This window comes from Bubalus bubalis, chromosome 13 (genome assembly GCF_019923935.1).
Source record: "Bubalus bubalis isolate 160015118507 breed Murrah chromosome 13, NDDB_SH_1, whole genome shotgun sequence".
In the NCBI taxonomy this organism is placed as follows: Eukaryota; Metazoa; Chordata; class Mammalia; order Artiodactyla; family Bovidae; genus Bubalus; species Bubalus bubalis.
In genome coordinates this window covers 74267327-74291335 of record NC_059169.1, presented here as the reverse complement: position 1 = coordinate 74291335, position 24009 = coordinate 74267327, and the positions used below count along the sequence as shown (strand labels likewise).

General features: G+C 38.4%; 1 protein-coding gene across 5 annotated transcripts in view; it reads left to right on the top strand.

Moving 5' to 3' along the window:
- Positions 1–20833, top strand: part of GPALPP1 (GPALPP motifs containing 1) — a 29307-nt gene extending 8474 nt beyond the window's left edge. For 2 of the 5 annotated variants that reach the window (XM_025263015.3, XM_025263016.3), the window contains 6 exons: positions 99–206; positions 3571–3676; positions 5903–6037; positions 6948–7112; positions 11524–11622; positions 18241–18579. In XM_025263015.3, coding sequence (XP_025118800.1) covers positions 3575–3676; positions 5903–6037; positions 6948–7112; positions 11524–11622; positions 18241–18459 — 720 coding nt within the window. In that variant the 5' untranslated portion in view covers positions 99–206; positions 3571–3574 and the 3' untranslated portion in view covers positions 18460–18579. The other 3 variants (XM_006053390.4, XM_025263014.3, XM_006053389.4) reach the window with 3 other exon arrangements.
- Positions 20834–24009: the final 3176 nt, after the last annotated feature.

The following is a 24009-nucleotide window of genomic DNA, read 5'->3' as shown; positions in this document are numbered from 1 at the left end:
GTTAATAAATGAAGTTAATAAAATTTTATTTTTAAAAAATTAAAATTTCCCTATGAAAAAGCTTCTGACATACATGCATAAAATTACACTGTTTTCAGAAAACTAAGGAGAAATCAAGATGACGATGATGATGATGATGATGATGAAGGGTTTTTTGGACCAGCTCTTCCTCCTGGATTTAAAAAGCAAGATGATTCTCCTCCACGGTAAGAATGTGTACCCTTTCAGGACAGTCTTTTCTCATGTCTGTTAATTCATTAAAGAGTTATCTGAAATTGTTTGTTTGTTTTGTTTTTTAATTTTATTTTTTTGGCTGCGTTGGGTCGATTAGTTGTGACGTGTGATCTAGTTCCCTGACACAGGCTTGAACCTGGGCCACCTGCGTTGTGAGCTCAGAGTCTTAACCGCTGGGCCACCAGAGAAGTCCCTGGAATTGTTTTTTGACTTATATGTTTATATAACATTTGAAATAAATTTGAAATGAAAAAAAAATTTAAAATCCACATAAGAAAATTAATTATTTACACGTTTATGACACTTAACAATTCATGAAAAACACTCACATCTCTTATTTGATACTCACAACAGCGTTTTGTGATAGGCTGGGTGAAACATAACCCTTTTCCCCCTTTTTTTTTTTTTTTTGACAAAGTTTCACATATAGCCAATGACTAGAATCCTGGTATTTGATCTTTTTTTTTTCTTTCTTTCTTTTTTTGGCTCCATCACTTGACATATGAGATCCTGGTTCCCCAACCAGGGATCTAATTCAGACATCTTCTTAATTATTTGTTGAAAGAACAGGCAAATCCCTATGTACCAAATTACACAGTTAACCTCAAATGTGTCATCCATGGATTAAGATAGCAACACACCCCTTACAGAATTGTCATGTTGCTTGAGATGTTGTATCTGTATACATATATAAACATATGATTCTCCTGTAGTGCCTTGCACAGAATAAACATATAGTAAATATTGTCTTCTTGAAATTACAAAATTTTTAAATGCTGAATATGAAATTGCACACCAAATTGTTTATAATTCATAACACTATATCCCAGTGTACAAGAACAAGTAGGAAAGGCTGTGGTACATTTTATATTCAGAGGTTGTAATCACAATCGTCAGCTTCTAATTTTCATATAACTTTCTGGAAGAATTACCTCTGACTGCAACTCAAAAAAACACTTTTTGTTGTGAATATAAAACAGTTTTTGTAATGGTATCTGCAAATAAAAGGGTGCTTATTATTAAAAAAAAAAGAAATAAGAGGGCTGGGCAATTCGTGGCTGCTTTTGTATGGCCCCCAAGCTAAGAATGATCATTAGGGGGGCCATTAAAATGCAAAGACAAATATGTGGCAGAGACCGAATGTGGCCCTCAAAGCCTAACATTTTCTGCCTGGCTTTTTATGGGAAACTTGCTGACTGCTGGGATATAACATTCCTTTCAAGAAAACAGTTATTAGAGGCATAGCAGTTTCTTGAGAATTCTATCTTGACGATAATATATGTTTGAAATAAACAGATGGTAGTATATATTGGAAGCAAAACCTTCCATAAGCCTGTAGCATGCCATGGTTATGTTCCTTTACTATATTTTAAGATTGTATGTATTAGTAATTTTATCCTCACAAAATTCCCCGAGGCCAGAGAATTGAGCTGTACTTGTATTTGTAGATCTGCTAAAAACTCAGAAAAAACTTACAGCACTTCCTTATGCTTTATAAATGACAACTGATTTGATCTCTTAATACCACACTTCCGCATTTTTCATACGTACAGTTGTTTTGGTTCATAGCAGTTTTATGAACCAAGACAAGAGGTAACGACGTGGCCAGGACCAGAACCCAGACCCTGTGACCCTAGTGCTGTTTTTGCCCTGCTGGGAAACCTGTGTGTAAGACTCGGATTGAACATAGTGCCATCTGGAAAATTCAGCTTAGGACATTGCTGCCCTCTTGGTTGGTTCCACTAACACAGGGACATGTCTGGAAAAGAACAAAGATAGAATGGAGAAACTTAACAGTATGAAAGAGTAGAAAATATCATTCCTCTTTTTGTTTTTTCCACACAAAAAGTAGCACTTGCTCTTTCGAAGACCCAGAATTTCAGCAAGTTTTCTCTTTTGAACAGTGTTAGTTGCCTCAGACTGTGGCAATAGGGCAACTTGAAAGAAAATGAACTCTAACATCACATAGACCGGGGTTCAAACTCCAACTCTGGGGACTTCCTGGCAGTCCAGTGGTTAAGCCTCCATGCTTCCAATGCAGGGGATACAGCTTTGATTCCTGGTTGGGAAACTAAGATCCCATATGCCATGCAGCGTGGCCAAAAAGAGAACAAAACAAACAACGCAAAAGCTCCAGTCTGCCACTTATGAGTTTGTGTTGTCCTTGGGCATCATTTTGCTTAGGTAGAAAATGGAGCAACTTACACCAACCAGGACTTTTTTAGGGAAACAGAAAAATGCACTCTCTGGTTGAAATGAGGTTAGCATACCACCTTTTCCTTTCTCTCTGGGTCTCAGAGGAACTATTTTCTTTGTAACACATTTCCACATCATAATTGGGTTGTTAGTGAGGAGGAAATGTTGGTTTTTATACTGCCTTGACACATGTAACCATAAATAAATTACTAACAGCTGTTGTATGCATTCGCTACATATGTCCTTAAGACTCCATTTGTACTTAAGTAGTTCTGACTATAATTAAAATGCCACTAAGGTATTTTTCAGTGGACAGTGACTATCAAAACTGAAAGCCAAGGCACAAGATAAAAAGATCTTCACAGACTTGAGTCCATAATACATAATAAGGATTCTTTTTTTTGGTCATTATTTTTATTTACCATAGTTCTTTTAGGAAGTGGGTTTACACCACTGCCACAAAGGTTGAGAATTACTGGTTTAGCATCTAATCATTAACTAATAAATAGAAAATTAAAGTGTAGAAATTAAATTTTTTTATGGTACTCAGTGAAAAAATGCTAGGTTTGTTGTTTAATGCCTCAGTTGTGTCTGACTCTTTGCAACCCCAGGGACTGCAGCATGCCAGGCTTCTCTGTCCATCACCAATCCCGGAGCTTGCTCAGACTCATGTCCATCAAGTCTAATGGTGATGCCATCTAACCATCTCGTCCTCTGTCCTCTCTTCTCCTCCTGCCTTCTATCCTTCCCAGCATCAGGGTCTTTTCCAATGAGTCGGCTCTTCTCATCAGGTGACCAAAGTATTGGAGCTTCAGCATCAGTCCTTCCAATGAATATTCAGGGTTGATTTCCTTTAGGATGGACTGATTGGATCTCCTTGCAGTCCAAGGGGCTCCCAAGAGTCTTCTCCAACACCACAGTTCAGAAACATCAATTCGTCAGCTCTCAGCCTTCTTTATGGTTCAACTCTCACATCCATACATGAATACTAAGTTTCAGAGTAAAAATAATACATTGGATAAGATTCTCATTTTCCACATTTGTTATTATTATCTGGCTTTTTATTATTTGTGTGAGCTTTTACTGAAAAGTAAAAGTCAACTGAAAGCTGACTTTTTAAAGGCACGTTTTATTTTTCAGGCCTATGATAGGTCCTGCACTACCACCTGGTTTCCTTAAGTCTCCACAGAAGAGTGACAAGGGCAGACGTGATCCAGGACAAGTGTCATCATGTTTCAACTCTGAGGTTTGCGGATTTTTCTATTAAAGAACAAGATGTAAGGAACTCAAGACTTTACATAGTAATAACTATAATCATTTGACTCAAATGTAATGTAAGATGTGTCATAGTATACTAATTTAGGATTGTAGCATAGGTAGACGAAGTCAAAAGCTGTCGCAGACCTGAGATTCTGTTAGGAAAATGACAAGGCAGTCATGTGTTGACAGGGTGTGATCTATTCATGCTTCTCATCCTTAAAGGGAAGCTTTTACGTCCTAGAAAGTAGAATACAGTGAACAGTTTAAGGAATCGTTGTGATTTGATGCAAACGAGAGCAAGCTGAGAAATGTTTAAATAGTGAAATAATTATTGTAAAATATTGAAATTAACTTTGTCCCACCCAGTTCTGGTACCATTATTTAACAGGGTCACTCATGGGTATATGATGTTTTGAAAAGAAAGAGCCGGTGATTCCAAAATCAAGGAGGAAGTCTATTTTCTTATTAGAGGGCTGTTGCTTCTGCTGCTAAGTCGCTTCAGTCATGTCCGACTCTGTGCGACCCCAGAGACAGCAGCCCACCAGGCTCCCCTGTCCCTGGGATACTCCAGGCAAGAACACTGGAGTGGGTTGCCATTTCCTTCTCCACTGCATGAAAGTGAAAAGTCAAAGTGAAATCGCTCAGTCGTGTCCGACTCTTCACGACCCCATGGACTGCAGCCTACCAGGCTCCTCCGTCCATGGGATTTTCCAGGCAAGAGTACTGGAGTGGGGTGCCATTGCCTTCTCCATATCAGAGGGCTAGTCCTTAACAGTGGTTGAGATTTGAAGAATATAATTTTGTAATGCATTTTCTCCATATATGGGTACTATTTTCAGCTTCTCCAAAGCCTTTATGAAATAATTACAATCTGTATCTTAGAGATGCTAAAAGCCAGAGAAATTGGGTAACTTACTCCAAATAGCACAGTTTCTACTTAGCAAAGCCAAAACTCAGAGCCCAATTCTTAGGACTTTAAATCACTGTTCAGTCTGCTGTTCTGCAGTGCCATCCTATATGTGAATTCATAGACTCCTGTGCATCTCCACTGAGAATTCATCAGTTCCACAGAGGTTGTTACTGAAGGAAATGTAATTCAGTGGTTAAGCTCATGAACTCCAGCATTTACTCATTCTTTCAATGAATGATACAACAGATGATTGTAGAACACCTAAGTATGTCAGGCATTAGTCACAGAAATCGATCTGACAACTAGTTCTGTTCCCACCTTCCAAAACGCCCGCTATTTCCCGGTTTTATTATGAGGTTCAAATGAGACAAAATCCAGTTATTGAGAGAGAGTGTGTGGCTTAGAATCAGCCATAAGACAAGGTATAATTAACCAGTTATTGTACTGAGAACAATTGCGGTAAAAGTTCAGAGAAGAAACCACAGAGAATTACCATTGAGTGGTTAACAGGGAAAGTATAAACAACACAAATTAACTCACCTGGTCCTGGTAGTTGAAAAAATAAGAGGAAGAGACTACCGGTCCCAGTGGGAGTACAAACATCTTAAGATCTAAGAATCTTGTGATTCATCTTGTTGTTTATCTTACCCTTTCTCCTTCTCAAGGTCAAGGACTATTTTAAACCCTAGTGTATATAGCATCTAACACAGAGTCTTACGTGAAAACCCTTTATTAAAATGATTTACCAAGAACAACTTGAATTCAATTTTTGCAACAATATCGTGTCTCTAGAGCACTTTGGGCACCAAATGCACGCATTTGGGCCAGCATTTTGGAAGGCACTGCACAGCACTTCTGTTTCAGTGGACCATACGAAATCATGGAGGCTAATATAGCTTCCAAGAATGTCTTATTCATGTGTTGCTTCTTCCAAAGAGCTCTTTCTGTACCAGGAAAGAGAATGGCTTCAACTCTGTCTTCTCTGAACACTTCCCTGGAGTATTACAGAGGAATTGTGAGGCCACATCTGTGTCCATCAGGAATAGAGCTAAGTGAGTTAATGAGCTCTGCCGTGGACACACGGGCCGAGGTGGGACAGATCCCACGCCCTGGGTTTGTGGTCCCTGTTGGGTGCGCTTGACGAAGGCACAGGAAAGGTGCTCAGTGATTAGCCAGTGACACGGTGTTTGCTCTTTCGTTCTGTTTCCAGATTATCGATCTCAGTTAAATTTTGAGTAATTTAGGATCATTTTCTGTAATGTGTCGCTCCACTCTTGGTTTAAAGGTCCTGTCTTGTTTCAGAAGGAAATGGGTAGCAGTGAGGAGGAAGACATTGTTGGGCCGATGCCTGCCAAAGGACCAGTTAACTCCAGTGTAACAGCGGAGTTTGAAAAGAGGGCCCAGAGAATGAAAGAAAAACTGACCAAAGGAGATGACGTAAGTTTCAAATACACAGAACACTTTACTCTGAGAAATCGACCACATAGATCAAAAATCTCAATTTTGATAACAGACATTTAAAAAATGTCCTTCTGCATGTGTATGTATATAAAAATTTGGTCTCTAGGGTAACTCAGAAGCCATAAAAGGAGAAAACTGACAAATTTTCACAATTAAAAATGACAGTATGGCAAAAGAGAACATTAAGTCCAAAGAACAATAAATTAGATGAAAGTATTTATAACATATTTGACAAGAAAAATTATCCATCTATTAAATCATTTTCTCTTCAGTTCAGTTGCTCGGTTGTGTCTGACTCTGCGACCCCATGGACTGCAGCATGCCAGGTTTCCCTGTTCATCACCAACTCCCAGAGCTTACTCAAACTCATGTCCTTCGAGTCGGTGATGCCGACTCGATCCAACCATCTCATCCTCTGTTGTCCTCTTCTCCTTCTGCTTCTGCCTTCAGTCTTTCCCAGCATCAGAGTCTTTTCCAAGGAGTCAGTTCTTCACATCACATGGCCATAGTTTTAAAAGGAGCTTCAGCTTCAACATCAGTCCTTCCAATGAGTATTCAGAACTGATCTCCTTTAGGATGGACTGGTTGGATCTGCTTGCAGTCCAAGGGACTCTCAAGAGTCTTTCTCCAACACCACAGTTCAAAAGCATCAATTCTTCAGCGCTCAGCTTTCTTTATAGTCCAACTCGCACATCCATACATGACTACTGGAAAAACCATAGCTTTGACTAGACGGGCCTTTGTCTTTCTCCTAATGTCTTTTTCTCTTAACATCTGCCCCAGCTGAGAAGCATAGTCACTTAGGTAGTATTCTACACATATATGCACACATGTCCACACTTTCCAGGATACTTTTTTTTTGTTTAACTTTTTATTTCTCTTAAAGGATTCATCTAAACCAATTACGAGAGAATCTTGGATGACTGAACTTCCTCCAGAAATGAAAGACTTTGGTCTTGGGCCCAGAACTTTCAAGAGAAGAGCTGATGGCAAATCTGGAGACCGATCAGTCTGGACCGACACGCCAGCCGACAGGGAAAGGAAAGCTAAGGTGAGAGGGCTTGTGTGTTCCTGTATTTCTGTCCATGTTGGCTCTATTTTGAAAAAAATAGAAGGCAGAATTATTCCAGGGTACTGTTTCTTAGCTTATGATTCCAAAGGGAAAAGATTTCCCTTGAAGGAAAGTTATAAGAAAAGAAAGCGACACCAGTTGCTTCCTGTGTATTCATTTATACTATTTCCCAACAAATTTTCTCATTAAACCTCAAGAGAACCTGGAGACATAAGTTTATTAACCTCATTTTATGAAAGGAGACACTGTCCCCTATGAGGTCATTTTTTCTGGAATTAAATGCTGGTAAGTGATGAACAGTAATTCCGTTCTAGACCTTTCTGATTCCAAATCCCCCAGTCTTTATACGTCATACTCTCTCCGTGAAAGTTTCTTTTAAAATATCTTGGAAAAAACCAAGGCACAGATTAACCTAGCAAGTTAAGTGATAGGTAGTGACTGTCTCGGAAAATAACAGTAGCTCCAGTGCACTGAGCTTCACATTACTGTCAAGATAGGCAAAAAAGCCCTTTGCTTAATACATTGAATAATTTACCAAAAAAAGAAAAAACTATGCATAAAATACATCATTATTATTAGATTTTCTTTTCTTGGATTTCTACACGTATTATGAAATATTCCATTGTTAAGTTAAGAATCCAACCAGTACTAACTCCTTAAATTCACTTCATCAGAAATTCCAATTTCCTTGAGTTGTGAATGCTGTCTTAAATGCTTGACTAATTGGCGCCTTATGATTATAACTTATCAGTTTTAAATTAAACAGTTCCTTACTTAATTCATGCCCCTAACTCTGTTTGTCTTGTTCATTAGTACCTGGAATTATGAAGATTTCTATTTTCATTCTATAACCAAAAATTGAATGTCTCCTCTGGCAAGCATCATGTTTGGTCACAAGTCACAGAGAAAGCTCCTTAAGACACTTAGATTTTCATGAAGAATTGGTTGTGAAATAGTGTTGTTCTTAAAATGTGGGTGATGTGTGGAAATCACCTCATTTTAGCAGAATATGTGGCAAAACCATACGTTCTCTTTTGCCCTGAAGACTCAAGGAAATCCGAGAGTTATAATGGACAGGTGAGGTGAACCACCACACCTGGGGGCAGAGGCAACAGAAGATGGGGGATAGAAGTGAGCCACACCCACAGCCCCATGCTGGGCATGTGCCCTGAGGAAACCGCCATGGAGAAAGGCTTCAGTGTTCACTGCAGCACTGTTTACAATAGCTAGGACATGGAAGTAACCTAGATGTCCATCGACAGATGAATGGATAAAGAATTCATGGTATTAATACATATACATAATGGAATATTACTCAGCCATAGAAAGGAATGCATTTGAGTCAGTTCTAATGAAGTAGATGAACCTAGAGCCTGTTACACAGAGTGAAGTAAGTCAGAAAGAGAAAAATTAATACTGTATATTAACACATGCATACGGAATCTAGAAAGATGGTCCTGATGAACCTATTTGCAGGGAAGCAGTGGAGACATAGACAGAACAGACTTGTGGACACAGCAGGGGAAGGGAAGGGTGAGACAGATTGAGAGCGTAGCTTGGAAGCACACATTACCACATGTCAAATAGGGAGCCAGTTGAGATTCGCTGTATGACTCAGGGAACTCACACCAGGGCTCTGACAACCTGGAGGGGTCAGGGGAGGTTCCAGAAGGAGGGGACATATATATACCTACGGTTGATTCGTGTTGATATATGACAGAAGCCAACACAGTATTGTAAACCGATTATCCTCCAATTAGTAAATAAATTTTAAAAAAGATGGGAGCCAACACCATGAATGACTAGTGTTGGAATGCCTGCCTGCTCTTTCTTAACTGGTCTTTTATAAAAATAACTTACTGGCATTTTTATAATTTCACCTTTAAGATTGTCTCCAAAAAGACAACTTAATACCCTTGCTTACATGGATTTTTTAAAAATATTTTTTAAATATTTATTTATTTGGCTTACTCAGGTCTTACTTGCTGCGTGGAGAGTCTTCCACTATGGCACGTGGAATCTTTGATCACAGCACACACACTCTGCAGCTGTAGCGTGCAGGCTCAGCTGCCCCATGCCTGTGGCATCCCAGTTCCCCGACCTGGGATTGAACCTGTGTCCCCTGCATTGCAAGGCGGATTCTTGACCACCGGGAAAATCCCTTACATGGACTTTTTATTTGTGCTTTTTTCAGACCTCCTGTTCCTCATTGTGTGTGAGTACATGTCTAGCCTACAGCTAGATATGCAAGAAGTCTTCCTCAAAGGAAAATAAAACAGAAAAATGGAACGAAGAGAAAGTAACCAGTACAATTTGAACTTAAGATTTTAGGTCCTGTGACTGAGTTCTTTAGATCTAGTCATTCTTTTTATGGTTGAAAGTGTTTTGTTGTATATTTACAACAGACTAACAAAGGGATTATCAATACCCCTTAGATCTTATGTGATACTATATCACAGCATGTAATACTGCAGACTTATATTTGTGGTAGAATTTATCACAGAAAGTATCACAGAGCTGTCCTTTATAAAGTGAAGTTGCTCAGTCATGTCCAACTCTGCAACCCCATGGGCCTACCATGCTCCTCTGTCCATGGGACTTTCCAGGCAAGAGTACTGGAGTGGGTTGCCATTTCCTTCTCAAAAGGATCTTCTCGACCCAGGGATCGAACCTCAGTCACCCGCATTGTAGGCAGATGCCTTACCGTCGGAGCCACCAGGGAAATCCTTTATAAAGGTCATGACTAATTTTTTATTTTTGTAATGGATCTTCATCAAGTTTCCTTTTTTTCTCTCTCTCCAAATATCCTTTTTGTATGTTTTTTCCATCATTTCCCTCCTTTTTTAAAAAATTTATTTTATCATCTTACTTGTTATATTTGATTCCCCAGCATTCATCTCCCTACCACTAATGCCAACATGGCCTAAATGAAGTAAGATTAGAAAGAAATGAAAGTGTTATGCATAAACTAATTGAATAAGATCTGTTATAATCTCACCTCCCAGTCTTGACTAGATTTACTCTTAGAAGGTCAGGTCTTCACCTCCATCTTATCAGAACATCCTTTTTCTCTTAATATTACAAGTAAAGAATCTGTTTCTGGGAAAATTGTTATGGAAAAATGAGAAATGAGCTACTCCTACGTTTTTTAACATTACTTTATTAAGTACAGTGTTGTTTTAGTCCATTATTTAGATAAAAATTGGGCTCAGATGGTAAAGCATCTGCCTACAATGCGAGAGACCTGGGTTTGATCCCTGGGTTGGGAAGATCCCCTGGAGAAGGAAATGGCAACCCACTCCAGTACTTTTGTCTGGAAAATTCCATGGACTGAGGAGCCTGGTAGGCTACAGTCCATGGGGTTGCAAAGAGTCGGACACGACTGAGCGACTTCACTTCACTTGACTTTCTTAAGCAAATAGCAACAGTATAAAAACATGCTTTGAGAAAAATAGTTTTCAGTTGTTTTTGTCTGAGCCTTATTCATTCCTGGTTGAGGCTGTATTTTGCTGAATATTTTTTTTTTCTAACCAAAATTTATTGGAAATTTACCTAAGTATTTCATCAGTGTGTGTGCTATAGTAAATGGTATATCTTTTTAAATTTCAAATTCTAATTGTTCCTTGCTGGTATGTTTTGTTTGTTGGCCTGGTATCCTGCAGCTTTGCCACGCATCTGTGTGTGCTCAGTCATGTCCAACTCTTTGCAACCCCATGGTCAGTAGCCCACTGGGCTCCTCTGTCCGTGCGATTTTCCAGGCAAGAATACTCTAGTGGGTTGCCCTTTGCTTCTCCAGGGGATCTTCCTGGCCCAGGGATCATATCCACACTTCCTCGGTCTCCAGCATCAGCAGGCGGATTCTTTACCACTGAGCCACCTGGGAAGCCCCAGCTTTGCTATGCTTGCTTATTAATGCTGAGAGTTGTTTAACAGATTCTGTGGAGTTTTCTACAGTGACACTCATATGTCTTCTGTGAATAAAGATAGTTTTATTTTTATTTTTCTATACCCCTTTTGTTTCTTTCTCTTTATTTTTTCCCCTCAAAAGTGCTTTTCCTGGCTCTGAAAACAGTAATGTAAGATTTCTTCTTAAGCCTTATTTTCTCATCTGCATTTTATTACCGTTTGTCAGACTCATCTCCGAGTTTGATAAAATCCAGTTAGTTGATTGGATGGAGGTTTTGTGGGCTTTTTTTCTTGTTTTCAGGAAAATGTTAGAGTAGGAGACTAACAGATCCCTTACCAAGAATATTACCATTTCTAGTGGGAAGAGAATCAACAGGCCTGGCTTTGTCTAGTCTCCTGTTAATCTGAATTAAAATGATAGTATTTCTTGTTCATTTTTTCCTGATAATGTGGTTCCGTAATGTGTTATCTGTTCATTCCTCAGGAGATGCAAGAAGCAAGAAAGTCATTCAGTAAGAAGGATGAAGAGTATATACCATCAGGAAGGGATAAGAGATTGGCTGAGCAAGTATCCTCATACAATGTAAGTCAGAATAAAATGCATAACCTTGCTTTTTTTTTTACATCTTTTAATGCTCTTCTCATTTTTTTCTCTTTTTCTTGTTTCTCTTTCTTTTATATGTTTTTCATCTCAGTCTTTTTCTATACATCTGTTCTGAAAAATACTCTTGTGTGTACATATATATATACACATATATGTATAATCCTCGTGTTGTGGGCTTTTTTAATGCATCTCTTAATATTTTCAGGTTTTTTTAGTTATGTATATATATTTTTTAATTTATTTATTTTAATTGGAGACTAATTACTTTACAATATTGTATTGGTCTTGCCATACATTGACATGAATCCTCCATGGGTGTACATGTGTTTCCCATCCTGAACCCCCCTCCCACCTCCCTCCGCATCCCATCCCTCTGGGTCATCCCAGTGCACCAGCCCCAAGCACCCTGTCTCATGCATCAAACCTGGACTGGCAGTTCATTACACATATGATAATATACATGTTTCAATGCCATTCTCCCAAATCATCCCACCCCAGTTCATTTTTTACTTGACTCATATATCAGAAATTCAATTCCTGGAGATGGGTGGCACATGATCAGAAAGTAAGAGCCCTATTAACTCCTAGAGATCCCAGTTCATACATTTCTAAATATAAGCCAATTTGGAATATTTGATGTAAAGATTTAAATAAAAGTATGAAACTTTAAAATATGGTTCAATTTAAATTTGAAAACAGTCAGGATTCATTGGGTAAATTATTTTTTGTAATTATCTCTTACTCATTTAAAAAAAAAAAAAAAAAAACAGCAAAAAAAACCCTGGTATTTCACTCAAAGAATAAATAAACCACTGAACCCTTCAGCTCCTGAAAGGTATTCAGGTATTTAGGAAAATTACCTTCTGTCCCCAGTGCATTAGTTATGAAAAGTTCTATAAGCATTAAAAATATAGTTAGCAAAGTTTTCACAGACTTGAGAGTGCTTCACTCACAATAGCCTTAAAAAGACTTCTGTAGGAATCTACATAGGAGCTTTATTCATAACATCTAATTTCTTTGATAAGCCCAGTATCTATCAGTAAGCAGGGGGGCGAGGGGGAGTGTATATATGATGAAATACTACTTGGCAATAAACAGGAACAAATTACAAATACATGCAACATTGTGGATTAATCTCAAAGTGATTATGCTGAGTGCAGGGAGTTGTCCCCAAGATTTCATACACATGTACCACTGTATGATTCCATTTATATGAAGCTCCACAATAAGCAAAATATGTCTGTGGTGGGAAAAAATCAGAATAGTTGTTGTTGGAGTGGGAGTGTGGAGATGGACGAGAAAGGAACATGCAGAGCTTCTGCAGTGATGGAAATACGTCCCACATATTGCTAGGAGTTCAAGTTGCAAAGCTCAGTGGATGCAGTGTTAAGATTTGCACATTTCATTCTATGTAAATTACTTCAAAAGAAAACAGTGTAAACAAATATAGAACATGTAATGATGTCTGCAATTTACTTTAAAATGCTTCCCAAAAATTAGGGTTTGAGTCTTATGGTGAAATTTTGGTTACTTATGAGACCTACTTGTCAAAATATTAATACCGTTTACAGGCTGAACCACCTCCTAGTATTGATAAATTGAACAATCTTTATAAAATATGATCATGAAGACAAAAGAGTCGGACATGACTGAGCGACTAAGCACAGGAAGGCAAAAGAAAAACCAAACAATTAGAATCTTAGCATGAATTTTCTTAAGCTTCTGAGAAACTATCACATTCAAAATTAATTGCCCTAGCTTTTTACAAAATAGTATAAAACATACACGTTTTGTTAAATTATTAAATTTGGTAAATCAACAAACTGGTTGTGTAGCAAACTGATCTCACATGAGTTGGCTTTTGGTGTGATTTTCTGTGAACTAACTGCTTCTAGATGTTTTTATTACTTACTTATAAGTTCGGTCCTCTGTGTCAGCCACAGAGTGCAATTGCGCTAAACCAGGTAGACGGCACACCTGAAACAAACTGATACAACAGCTCATTTCTTTTATCATAACAACAGTCCACTTGAATTGTGTGAATTGACTATAATAGTCTACTGGCTTAATGTATTCCTCTGTCTTTCTTGGTGTTCAGTTTACTACTTCAGGGGGTCAGTCAGTGGAAACTGACCATTTTTCTTTGTCCATTGGTGCTCGCTTTTTGTTACCTTCTGCAGTTTCGCCCATCAGCGTAGACCGTTTTCCTCAGCACCAGCTGTAGGAAGTGCAAGCAGGACTTCTGCCGCTTCTCACAGTTTCTCCAAACTCTGCTCTCTGTTTCCTCCAGCTCTTTCTTAAATCTTCAGCCTTTCCCATCCAACTCTTGATAGCCTGTCTGCCTTCATCCTTATTGTCTCATTAGTGAATTATTATCTCATTAGTGGAAGAAGGGAGGGAAAATGTGGAGAAATTGCACTAAAAGGTTAAATTTTACAGTATAAATGTTTTACATTTATATGTACACATATAATTATATTTATTCTCCATTATAGTTCTCCATCCTCAGATTAACCCTACTCCTGTGCTTTCCATTCTCTTTCCCCCTCTGTTAATACTAAACCACCAGACAGAACCATCTGTTTACGGGACACCTGTGTGAGAACCTGGGTGGATATTCACAGCACAGGTTCCTGAGATCCACGGTGGCAGTTTTGATTCACTGCATCTGTCATGGGGCTCAGGAAGCTGTTTTTCTTTTCAACCAGTCAAGGGTGGAGAGAGATGGCCTTTCAAGTGTTTTTACTCAGTATTTACCGAGTATTGTCCCCTCAGAAAACTTCTCCTGGACATCCAAAAATAGTTTGGATGTCATTATAAGTTTCAGTAGTTTGCAGAGATACAATTTATAGCTTGTTTTATTATTCTTTTCAGTGTTTCAGATGGAATCTAAATGCCTTAGCAACTTATTATCTATTATTATCCTTTAAAAATATGTATGAACAAGCTCTTCCTTAACAGTTGGAAATTTTATTTCATCCTTTTTTCTCCTTGAATACATAATTTCATTTCTCTTATGCCACAAATTTTATCTTAATGGAATCCACTTTTACGCTTGAAAGTCTTTTATGATTATACTTGATAAGTCATATTTCACTTCAGCAAATCTATGCACATAAATTGAAACCAAAAGGTTTTAATTTCCTGTATCTAAAGTCTAAATGTTTACACTTTTCTTTCCTTTTGGATTAAGTTGTAAATTCAGTTGATCAAAACAATATAAACATATCTCAGATTTTGGCAATTATTAAATGTCAAAAGTAAAATGTAAACCTTATATCTTAATGAAAGACCTTTTCTCCAGCTACTTTCTGGTCTTTCGATGAATGTTACTTACTGCTAGAATAAGACAGATTTCAGCATCAAATATGTTCTTTATTTAGTTCATTTGTATAGTTAAGAGTCATATGGTTAAGAGTTAGGAAACCATGTTCACATACAGCAGTGGGTAAGAAAGGAACACGGTTCATTATCATGATGTCATTCAGTTCTTTAAACAGTTTCTATTTATGTACTTAAACCTAGAATGATCTGTTAACAAAAAATTATTAATGATATCCCAACTTTCAGTCTGCCTCAACTTTTATTTTTCTTTCACATCAGTCCCTTTTGTTTTCTTTTGCAATTAGGACAGCTTGACATTTAGTAACTTCTCAGCTGAGGGCTGTTTCCCTCTTTTTCCAAAGGGTGCAAGCTGGCAGCATTGCCCCCTACTGGATGCTGAAGGGCGGGGCGAACAGGGACCAGAAGGACTGTAGTGCCCGACTCTCCAGCCCCCGAACAGGGTTTATTTCTCAGTCTCACTTTCCAAATCCGCATAATGGCAATAATAACATTTAATTTATAGTGATTATAAATTTAGATGTTGTCCAGATTACAACATAGTAAATGCTCAGTAAATTGAATACTTAACATTTATTGACTGATGCTTACATACCCCGATATGGTACTAGATCCTTTGTATTCTTTAGATGACCTAACTCCTGCCTCATCCAAACATTTGGACATTATCGCTACTAGGGCTCATAATTTCACAGCCGGGAACCTTGGGCATCGTCACCTGCCTGTGGTCAGCAAGTGTGGGGAGCGTCAGCGCCGTCCGTGCTGCTCTGGTTCCTCCAGATTCAGCGCTACGTTCTTAGCTGTCTCTTCATGCCCTGTGCATTGATAGGGTATGTTTTCTTAGCGATATTTGATTCTTTTCACCTCCACTTTCATGAAAAATAAAGAGTTAGAAAGCACTTAACTTGCAAATCAATTTGTTTCCTAAAGATGTATGAAATGATCAGTGTATGAAATGAGAGGGATTGAGAAGTTGGAAATAGTGCTCATTTAAATAAATTCTTAACTATTACAGCATCCAGCTAGAGCTAAGTTTATAGGAAATAACCACATAACCTAGTTGACAAAGTCAGATCTCATTGTCACATCAGACAGGTGAGGCTGGCTTTCTGTGAAAAAGTCTGACTTCATTTCTCTGTTCAAATAAATATGATTATGATCATTTCTATGACACTTCTGAATTGTACCGTAGGTGGGTAGGTGCCATGAATTTGTCTTCTAATGAAATAAGATGCTGCTGCCTTCAACATTTCTTACCAGTTATTTTGCTTTCACTGAGCTCTCTTCATGTCTTTGCTCTCAAATGTGTTCTCTGACAGGAGACAGGGTGTGGAAGAGATGTGGTTGTTAAGCAAAACTTACCCTGTCTTTCATTGTCCCATTCTGCAGTGTATCTGAATTCAGAAACATTCCAACAGCAGCAGAAATACCATTCCAAAAGGATATTACACTCTTTAAGAGAAATTATGTTTGAGACACAGAATAATAGCTCAAAGCCTCCTGGGTTTACCGTTCCTTGATTAGAAGTTTCGTTCATACCAGTATTGCAGGTTTTTTTATTTGATGCTCTGGAGCCTTGCTCCCCAAGACAGTGTTCTCTAATAAGATTCTGAAAGGCCTCTTCTTCATTCAATGGAAAAGGGCTGTAATAAAAGGGTAGACATCCTCACAAGATGCATTATCAGGCGAGTCCATTTTAAGTGAGGCTACATGAAGAAGCTGAGAATCACAGGTAGAGAACGTTGAAATTCCCTGTGCCTTCAATACCCCTTGGAATCCACTCTGTGTGGCCCCCAGGGATGGATACACACACAGCTGGTCTGTACTGCCTGCACCTACTCCCACATCTCACATCCTGCTCACACACACACACACACACACACACACACACAGCAGTTGGGCGGCTGCTCGTCTGTACTGCCTGCACGTACTCCTGCGTCTCACGCCCTGCTCCTCCAAACCAGGGCTATTCTGTCTTGTCCTTTAACTAATACTGAAAGGTCTGTGATGAATCTCTAATTTATAAAACCAGTTGCCTCTGCTCGAACCTCATCCTCCTAGATATATTTGAAAATGTGAAACTAATATCATACTATAAATCAGCTATACTTCAATTTTTTTTAAAAGAAAATGTGAGCACCTTCCCCAGCTGAAAAGAAAGAGAATGAGGGCAATAAGGAAAGCTGAAAGGGACAGAAATTCTCTTGGCACACAGTCTATGCCAGGACCATGCAGACTTGACCTGCACTAGCCTTGGATTTTGTCTTCTCTGTGCCGTTGTTTTTCTGCTTTGAGTGTGCTTTCGCTTCAGGCTGGCGGTGCCTGTCTTTTTCATTCCACCTACAAAGGCTTCGTGGACCAGCGCATCCACAAAGCTTTAATCAGGCTCCCAAGAGAGAAAGTAATTGCTCCTTTCTCACCCATTAACACTGACTCATCATACGATGCTTTGCATGATGGTTATTTAAACATTAGTTTCATGTCCATCTTGTTCTTTTTTGATCATGTGGCATGAGTTCATAGATACCTTTATTGTGGTTGAATTGAATTTGCCTCTGATACATATTTTCTTCAGAGATGCTGTCTCGAATTTAGAAAAACCATTGAGGGACTTCCCTGGTGGTCCAGGGGTTAAGAATCCACCTGCCAATGCAGGGGCATGGGTTCAGTCCGTGGCCCAGGAAGATGCTGCAAGCTGCAGGGCAGCTACGCCTGTGCACCACAGCTGCTGGACCCATGCCCTAGAGCCCGGGAGCCGCAACTCCTGAAGCCAACGAGCTACAACTCCTGAAGCCTATGCTGCAGCCCGTGGTCTGCAGCAGGAGAGGCCACTTCAGAAGCCCTCACACTGCAAGTCGGGAGTAGCCCCCGCTCGCCATAAGTAGAGAAAGTCCTCATGCAGTGAAGAAGACCCGGCACAGCCAAAATAAATAAAATTTTTTTAAGTATTAAAAAAAAGAAGGGGACTTCCCTGGTAGTCCCAGGGCTAAGACTCTGTGCTCCCAATGCAGGGGGCCTGGCTGCAATCCCTGATCAGGGAACTAGATCCCACATGCCACAACTAATACCCAGCACAGCCAAATAAATAAAAGTAATAAAAAATTTTTTAAAAAAGAAGAAAAACAATTGGGGTTTGTAAATAGCCTTCCTTAATGTTCACCATTACCACTTCATTCTTTTGTTTCATGATTATTATATTCTGCCAATGACATATCCACACTAAGATTTTTATTTCTGCTGTCTTGCTCTCCCCAGGAATCAAAAAGGTCAGAATCTCTTATGGACATTCATCATAAAAAATTAAAGAATAAGGCTGCCGAAGATAAAAATAAGCCCCAAGAGAGAATACCATTTGACCGTGATACAGATCTCAAAGTTCATCGATTTGATGAAGCTCAGAAAAAAGCCTTGATAAAGAAATCTAGAGAACTAAACAGCAGGTTTTCACATGGCAAAGGCAATATGTTTTTATAAGTAAGTATCTATCAGTAAGGCATATTTTCATATTGATAAATTTTGAACTTTTTTTCTAAATACTGTTACCTATAACTGTAAAAATTGATTTCCTTTTATAATAAAGATTATAAACCTGCAGATTTTTTTTTTCTAAATAAGTGTGAATTTTGAAAATTCAGCCTTGTGGAATAAAAAATATGTTATCCTGGGAAAGTAGACTTGTCCTGATAATAACCTAACGGGGCATTACTATTCAGAATGCTGAAATAAAAGCTTTTCATTTGTGAGAAGCAGCAAAGAAAAGTGTGATTTGAAGCTTGAGTAAATATGCATGCTTTATTAAAGAATGAGGTTTCTTAGCAATTTTCTTATGTTATTAAATAAGATCACAGAAGATGTTCATTGCTTTTGAGAAATTCTGTGCAAGTTAAGGTTCAAAGCCATTACATCACTCGTACATAGCCCAAACTGACAAGGGTTCATAATTGTGATTGCGTAAAAGCTAAGGTTGCTTCGTAAAATCTTTGTGATTTTTAATTGGATGAAACCTACATCAGTATTAAAGTGTGGCTTTAAGGGAAAATACTGTTCAGATGAGAATTATTTTCCGACTTACTGAGTTTTCTTATTACTTCAGGGGGATTTCCCTGTGCAATGAAGAAGAGTTGAAGAATACTCTTTTTTTCTGTCTGTCCACCTTTATTCCTTTCTTTTGAGTTTCTTAAGATTAGAGGATGACTTTAGTCTAAAAAAACCAAAAAGATTTACCTTGTTCTGTGCATCCTTTAAAGTCACATGAAAACATAAAATTGGTGTGTCTTTTTAGAGGAGAATTTTATTTATGTGTCTTTGGCTTCTGAGGACATGTGGGCTTTTCTTCAAATAATCATTTTTAGGATCCTCCCACCCACCCTCACAAGTGCTCCATAAGATCTGCTCAGGCCGATCCAGGGCGTCTCTCCCACAGCCCGAACCCACCATCAGATGTCACCAGCCTGCCCTGAGAGACTGAGTGGGATCCTCCCAGTGAATCCATGAATTTGAAGCTATTTTGGTTTCCCTCTAAACTGCAGTCAGTGAACAGACAACATTTACTTGAAAACAGAGGGTGTGAAGGTTTTTTCTATTTTGTTAGCAGTTTGCTTGTTTGGGCTATCAGAGCTTTTTCTTTGTGGTTTGGGTTTTTTGGTTGGTTGGTGTCACAAAGAGGGACCTGTGCATTATTTCATGTGCTAAGGAAAAACCATTTTGATTTTTCCAACCTTAGTAAGTAATCCTAGAGGATGCCTTCAGAGGTCACACCATTAACCTTTGATGGTGTGAAGTCTGAGACCCAGGCTCTGTGTTCTTCACCAAAGCTTTGTAAGTCTTGAAACTGCTTTGGGATGATCTGACTTGGCCCATTTTTATATGTAACATGTTTTAGCTAATTCATTGTGGACAGATCTCTGCAATCAACCATGAATAACTTTTTTAAAAAAAAATCAAACTCCTATTCCCCAGATATAAAAATGGAAGGATTTCAATGATGGAGGATGGTAAGTCTGTGATGCTTCAAGCACTGCCTCTGAAGATGTTAAACAGACAGTGCTCAACAGTTAGGCCTAAATTCAAATTCTGGAAGTTACACTTTCTTACAGATTAATCCCAATTGTTCTGCTAGTTCTGTGTTCTAGTTTTGATGCACATGGTTTTAATGGGAAAGATTCTGAGTCCTAGTTCATTTAGGCTTCATGAAAATTGAGTAAATTGTTCAGTCAGATTATGGGCCAGATTTTTCTTCTTAGACTTCTTAGACTATACAAATACAATGATACTTCCATAAGAGTAACCCACTCAAGAGTGTTACTGTTTAAAAGATGAATTTTCTTCTCCTGAGCAAATTGGAAAGGTTCCTAGTCTAAGCAGAATTGAACAGAGCTGCCTTTTGATTGAAGATGTCATTTTTAGTGGGTGATATTTTCTGAACACAAAACTTTGTAGAAAAGTATCTGTTACTTTCACTGATTTTGTTATAATGTTTTTTCTTCGGATGAGATGTTTTCTAGTTCCTCATCCTCATGTAAATTCCTAATATATATATTTTTTGAGAAGCTTTTGGCATTTTTAAGATAAAAATGTGGTCTTTGAATACTTATTTTTGCTTTGCTTTCCTCACTGTAAAATAGAGAGGGATGTTCCTGTAGTATTGACTGTTTCTCCCATAATGCTTGGAATGTCTGTAACCTCACCAACAGGGAGAAAATACTGATACTTTCCTTGAGTGACCACATCACTGGTTCAGTTCAGTTCAGTCGCTCAGTCGTGTCTGACTCTTCGCGACCCCATGAATCGCAGCACGCCAGGCCTCCCTGTCCATCACCAATTCCCGGAGTTCACTCAGACTCACGTCCATCAAGTCAGTGATGCCATCCAGCCATCTCATCCTCTGTCGTCCCCTTCTCCTCCTGCCCCCAATCCCTCCCAGCATCAGAGTCTTTTCCAATGAGTCAACTCTTCGCATGAGGTGTCCAAAGTACTGGAGTTTCAGCTTTAGCATCATTCCCTCCAAAGAAATCCCAGGGCTGATCTCCTTCAGAATGGACTGGTTGGATCTCCTTGCAGTCCAAGGGACTCTCAAGAATCTTCTCCAACACCACAGTTCAAAAGCATCAATTCTTCAGCATTCAGCCTTCTTCACAGTCCAACTCTCACATCCATACATGACCACAGGAAAAACCATAGCCTTGACTAGACGGACCTTTGTTGGTAAAGTAATGTCTCTGCTTTCGAATATGCTATCTAGGTTGGATATAACTTTCCTTCCAAGGAGTGAGTGTCTCTTAATTTCATGGCTGCAGTCACCATCTGCAGTGATTTTGGAGCCCAAAAAAGTAAAGTCTGACACTGTTTCCACTGTTTCCCCATCTATTTCCCATGAAGTGATGGGACCGGATGCCATGATCTTCGTTTTCTGAATGTTGAGCTTGAAGCCAACTTTTTCACTGTCCACTTTCACTTTCATCAAGAGGCTTTTGAGTTCCTATTCACTTTCTGCTATAAGGGTGGTGTCATCTGCATATCTGAGGTTATTGATATTTCTCCCGGCAATCTTGATTCCAGCTTGTGTTTCTTCCAGTCCAGTGTTTCTCATGATATACTCTGCATATAAGTTAAACAAGCAGGGTGATAATATACAGCCTTGATGTACTCCTTTTCCTATTTGGAACCAGTCTGTTGTTCCATGTCCAGTTCTAACTGTTGCTTCCTGACCTGCATACAGATTTCTCCATAGGTCTAATGTTATTTCATACCGCCCTGAGGACAGTTTTACAAAATGTGAGGCCAAATCAGAGTTTTTTCGCCCTGTGGAGACACTAAACCCAATATAACAACACTGAAAATAAAAGAACAAAACAGCTGTTTGCACAGTATGGAAAAGTGGTCTTCATTTCATCTCCTCCCCTCTTCAAAGCTGCCCAAGGCCTGAAAAATCAAGTCTGTGCTCCACCTGGCAGAAAATTGGGATTGTTGACATTTTCTAAGAACTTTTAATTTTCTTTACTTCTTGGCCCACTTTTGTAGAACTGTGACCTCTTTTGAAACCTAAAAATAAAGAAGAAAAAAGAACAACTCAAGTTCAAAGAGTGAAGCAGACACTTTTAACATTTTTTACTGTTTGGTGAAGGTGATGTTTTAAGTTCATTGTCCCTGAAATTATATGATTTTTGTTCCACTCTCTAAATTGTCATCTCAGATTTTGATGCTTCAAATAATACCAACATTACCGGTAAATCAATGGCTCTAGCAAGTGGGGGAATTGGCAGAAGAAACAAAAGGTGAGAGGTGGTAGCTACACCCATAATAAAGCTGTCTCATCAGATAACATTTTTTTTGTATCGGGAAAAATATCATAAATTAATCTCTATGCCCAAAGAAAAAGAAAAGCTACAGTTTTACTAAGAAGTTTTTATCTTGTTTGGGTGTAGCAGCTTCTTGACATTTGTCACTTGAACGTTTTATGGTTCTTTGAAGTAATGATATTTTTTAGAAATAAGGTTGATCTTTACATGGTACCAAGGCCTACATGCTCCATGCTCCAGAAGAGATAATCAGTCATTATATATAAATTAACTGATCCTGAAACATCTTGGTACTTTTTGTCTCTTATATAGGGTAGATGATGTTAACATTATTGCTTAGAAACATATGATCATGGGAGATAGTTTTTAGACTGTTTACAGGAGCCCATATCACTTCACTTCCCTGTTTTCCATGGCAGTGATAGGTATTATTAGGGAAAGGAAAATTCTCTCTTGAGTTGTATACCTAAAAGGAAGAATCAACATGGGGAAAGTCGCTAGAGAGAGTCACCCATAAAACAGCAATGCCAAGTCTTCTACTTGAGAATGTTAATTTTTTGTTGTTGTTGTTTAACTTCTGAAACCATCGTGTAAGTTTAGTCTACAGCTCCAGAAGGTCATGCATTTCCTGTTATTGGAGAGGTATATTTTTTTGCAGCTTAAATATTTACCGTGACTATAGTGTGTGCAAAATTAAAAAGCTATACACTGTCTTTCAATCTTTTCATTTTGAGTTTATGATTAAAAGACTGTTTTTAGAAAAGAAGTATTTCTGAGGTGTTATTTTTTATGTATGAATAAAGATGCATCTATATCTGAGAAGTTGTGGCCTTTTATTTTTGCTTTATTTGTTTTAATGTTAATTAGCTTATCTGAAGCAGGCAATGTTTTTAAAGAGAATGTCCTGTAAAGATTTATTCTAACCAGTCAGATCATTGTGGGGGTAAAGTCTTTCAACCCAACTCACTTGCCAGATTTTCATTATCCCAATATAACTGCAAATATTAACTTATTTGGGACTTCCTGGTGGTTCAGTGGTTAAGACTCATATTCCCAATGCAAGGGGCATTGGTTTGAGCCCTGATTGGGGAAATAATATTCCTCATGCCACATAGCTCAGCCTTAAATAAAAAATTAACTATTTATTTAAAAACATAAGATAGACAATTTGGAAATGCTCTTAAGAGCACGATGGCACAAGAGGGGCTGACACTAGCTTTGTAACCAAAATTTCATCGTTCTGCATATTGAAAGATTATATGACAGTGGAGGGTTTTTCCTGGGTTGGTTGATAGGAGATTCTGTGGGTTTTGCTTTTTGTTTTGAGGGGTTTTTTTTGTTTTGTTTTGTTTGCCTTTTCTAGTTTTCAGATTCTTCCAGAAAGCATATATTCTTTATAGTCCCAGGGAGAAATGAGTTTTTTTTTTAAGTTCTAATTTTGTATTACACAGTGTCAGAAACTAAACGACTAGGGAGACAGGACTCAGGATTTCTCTCTTCCTTAACTGGGGAAGTGACCAAAGGAGATACTTGGCAATACAAAAGCTAAGCATTAAATGATAGGAATCTGGACATAGAGTATCAAGGAAAGAGCCTTTGAATTTTCAGATCATTTTCCTATAGTATTTTCCTAAGTATTTCTTGAGGAAATATTGCACTTGTTCATTCAGTAAACATTTGTTAAATACCCTGGTGTATTCTGGGTGCTAAGAACACAGTGGTGAAC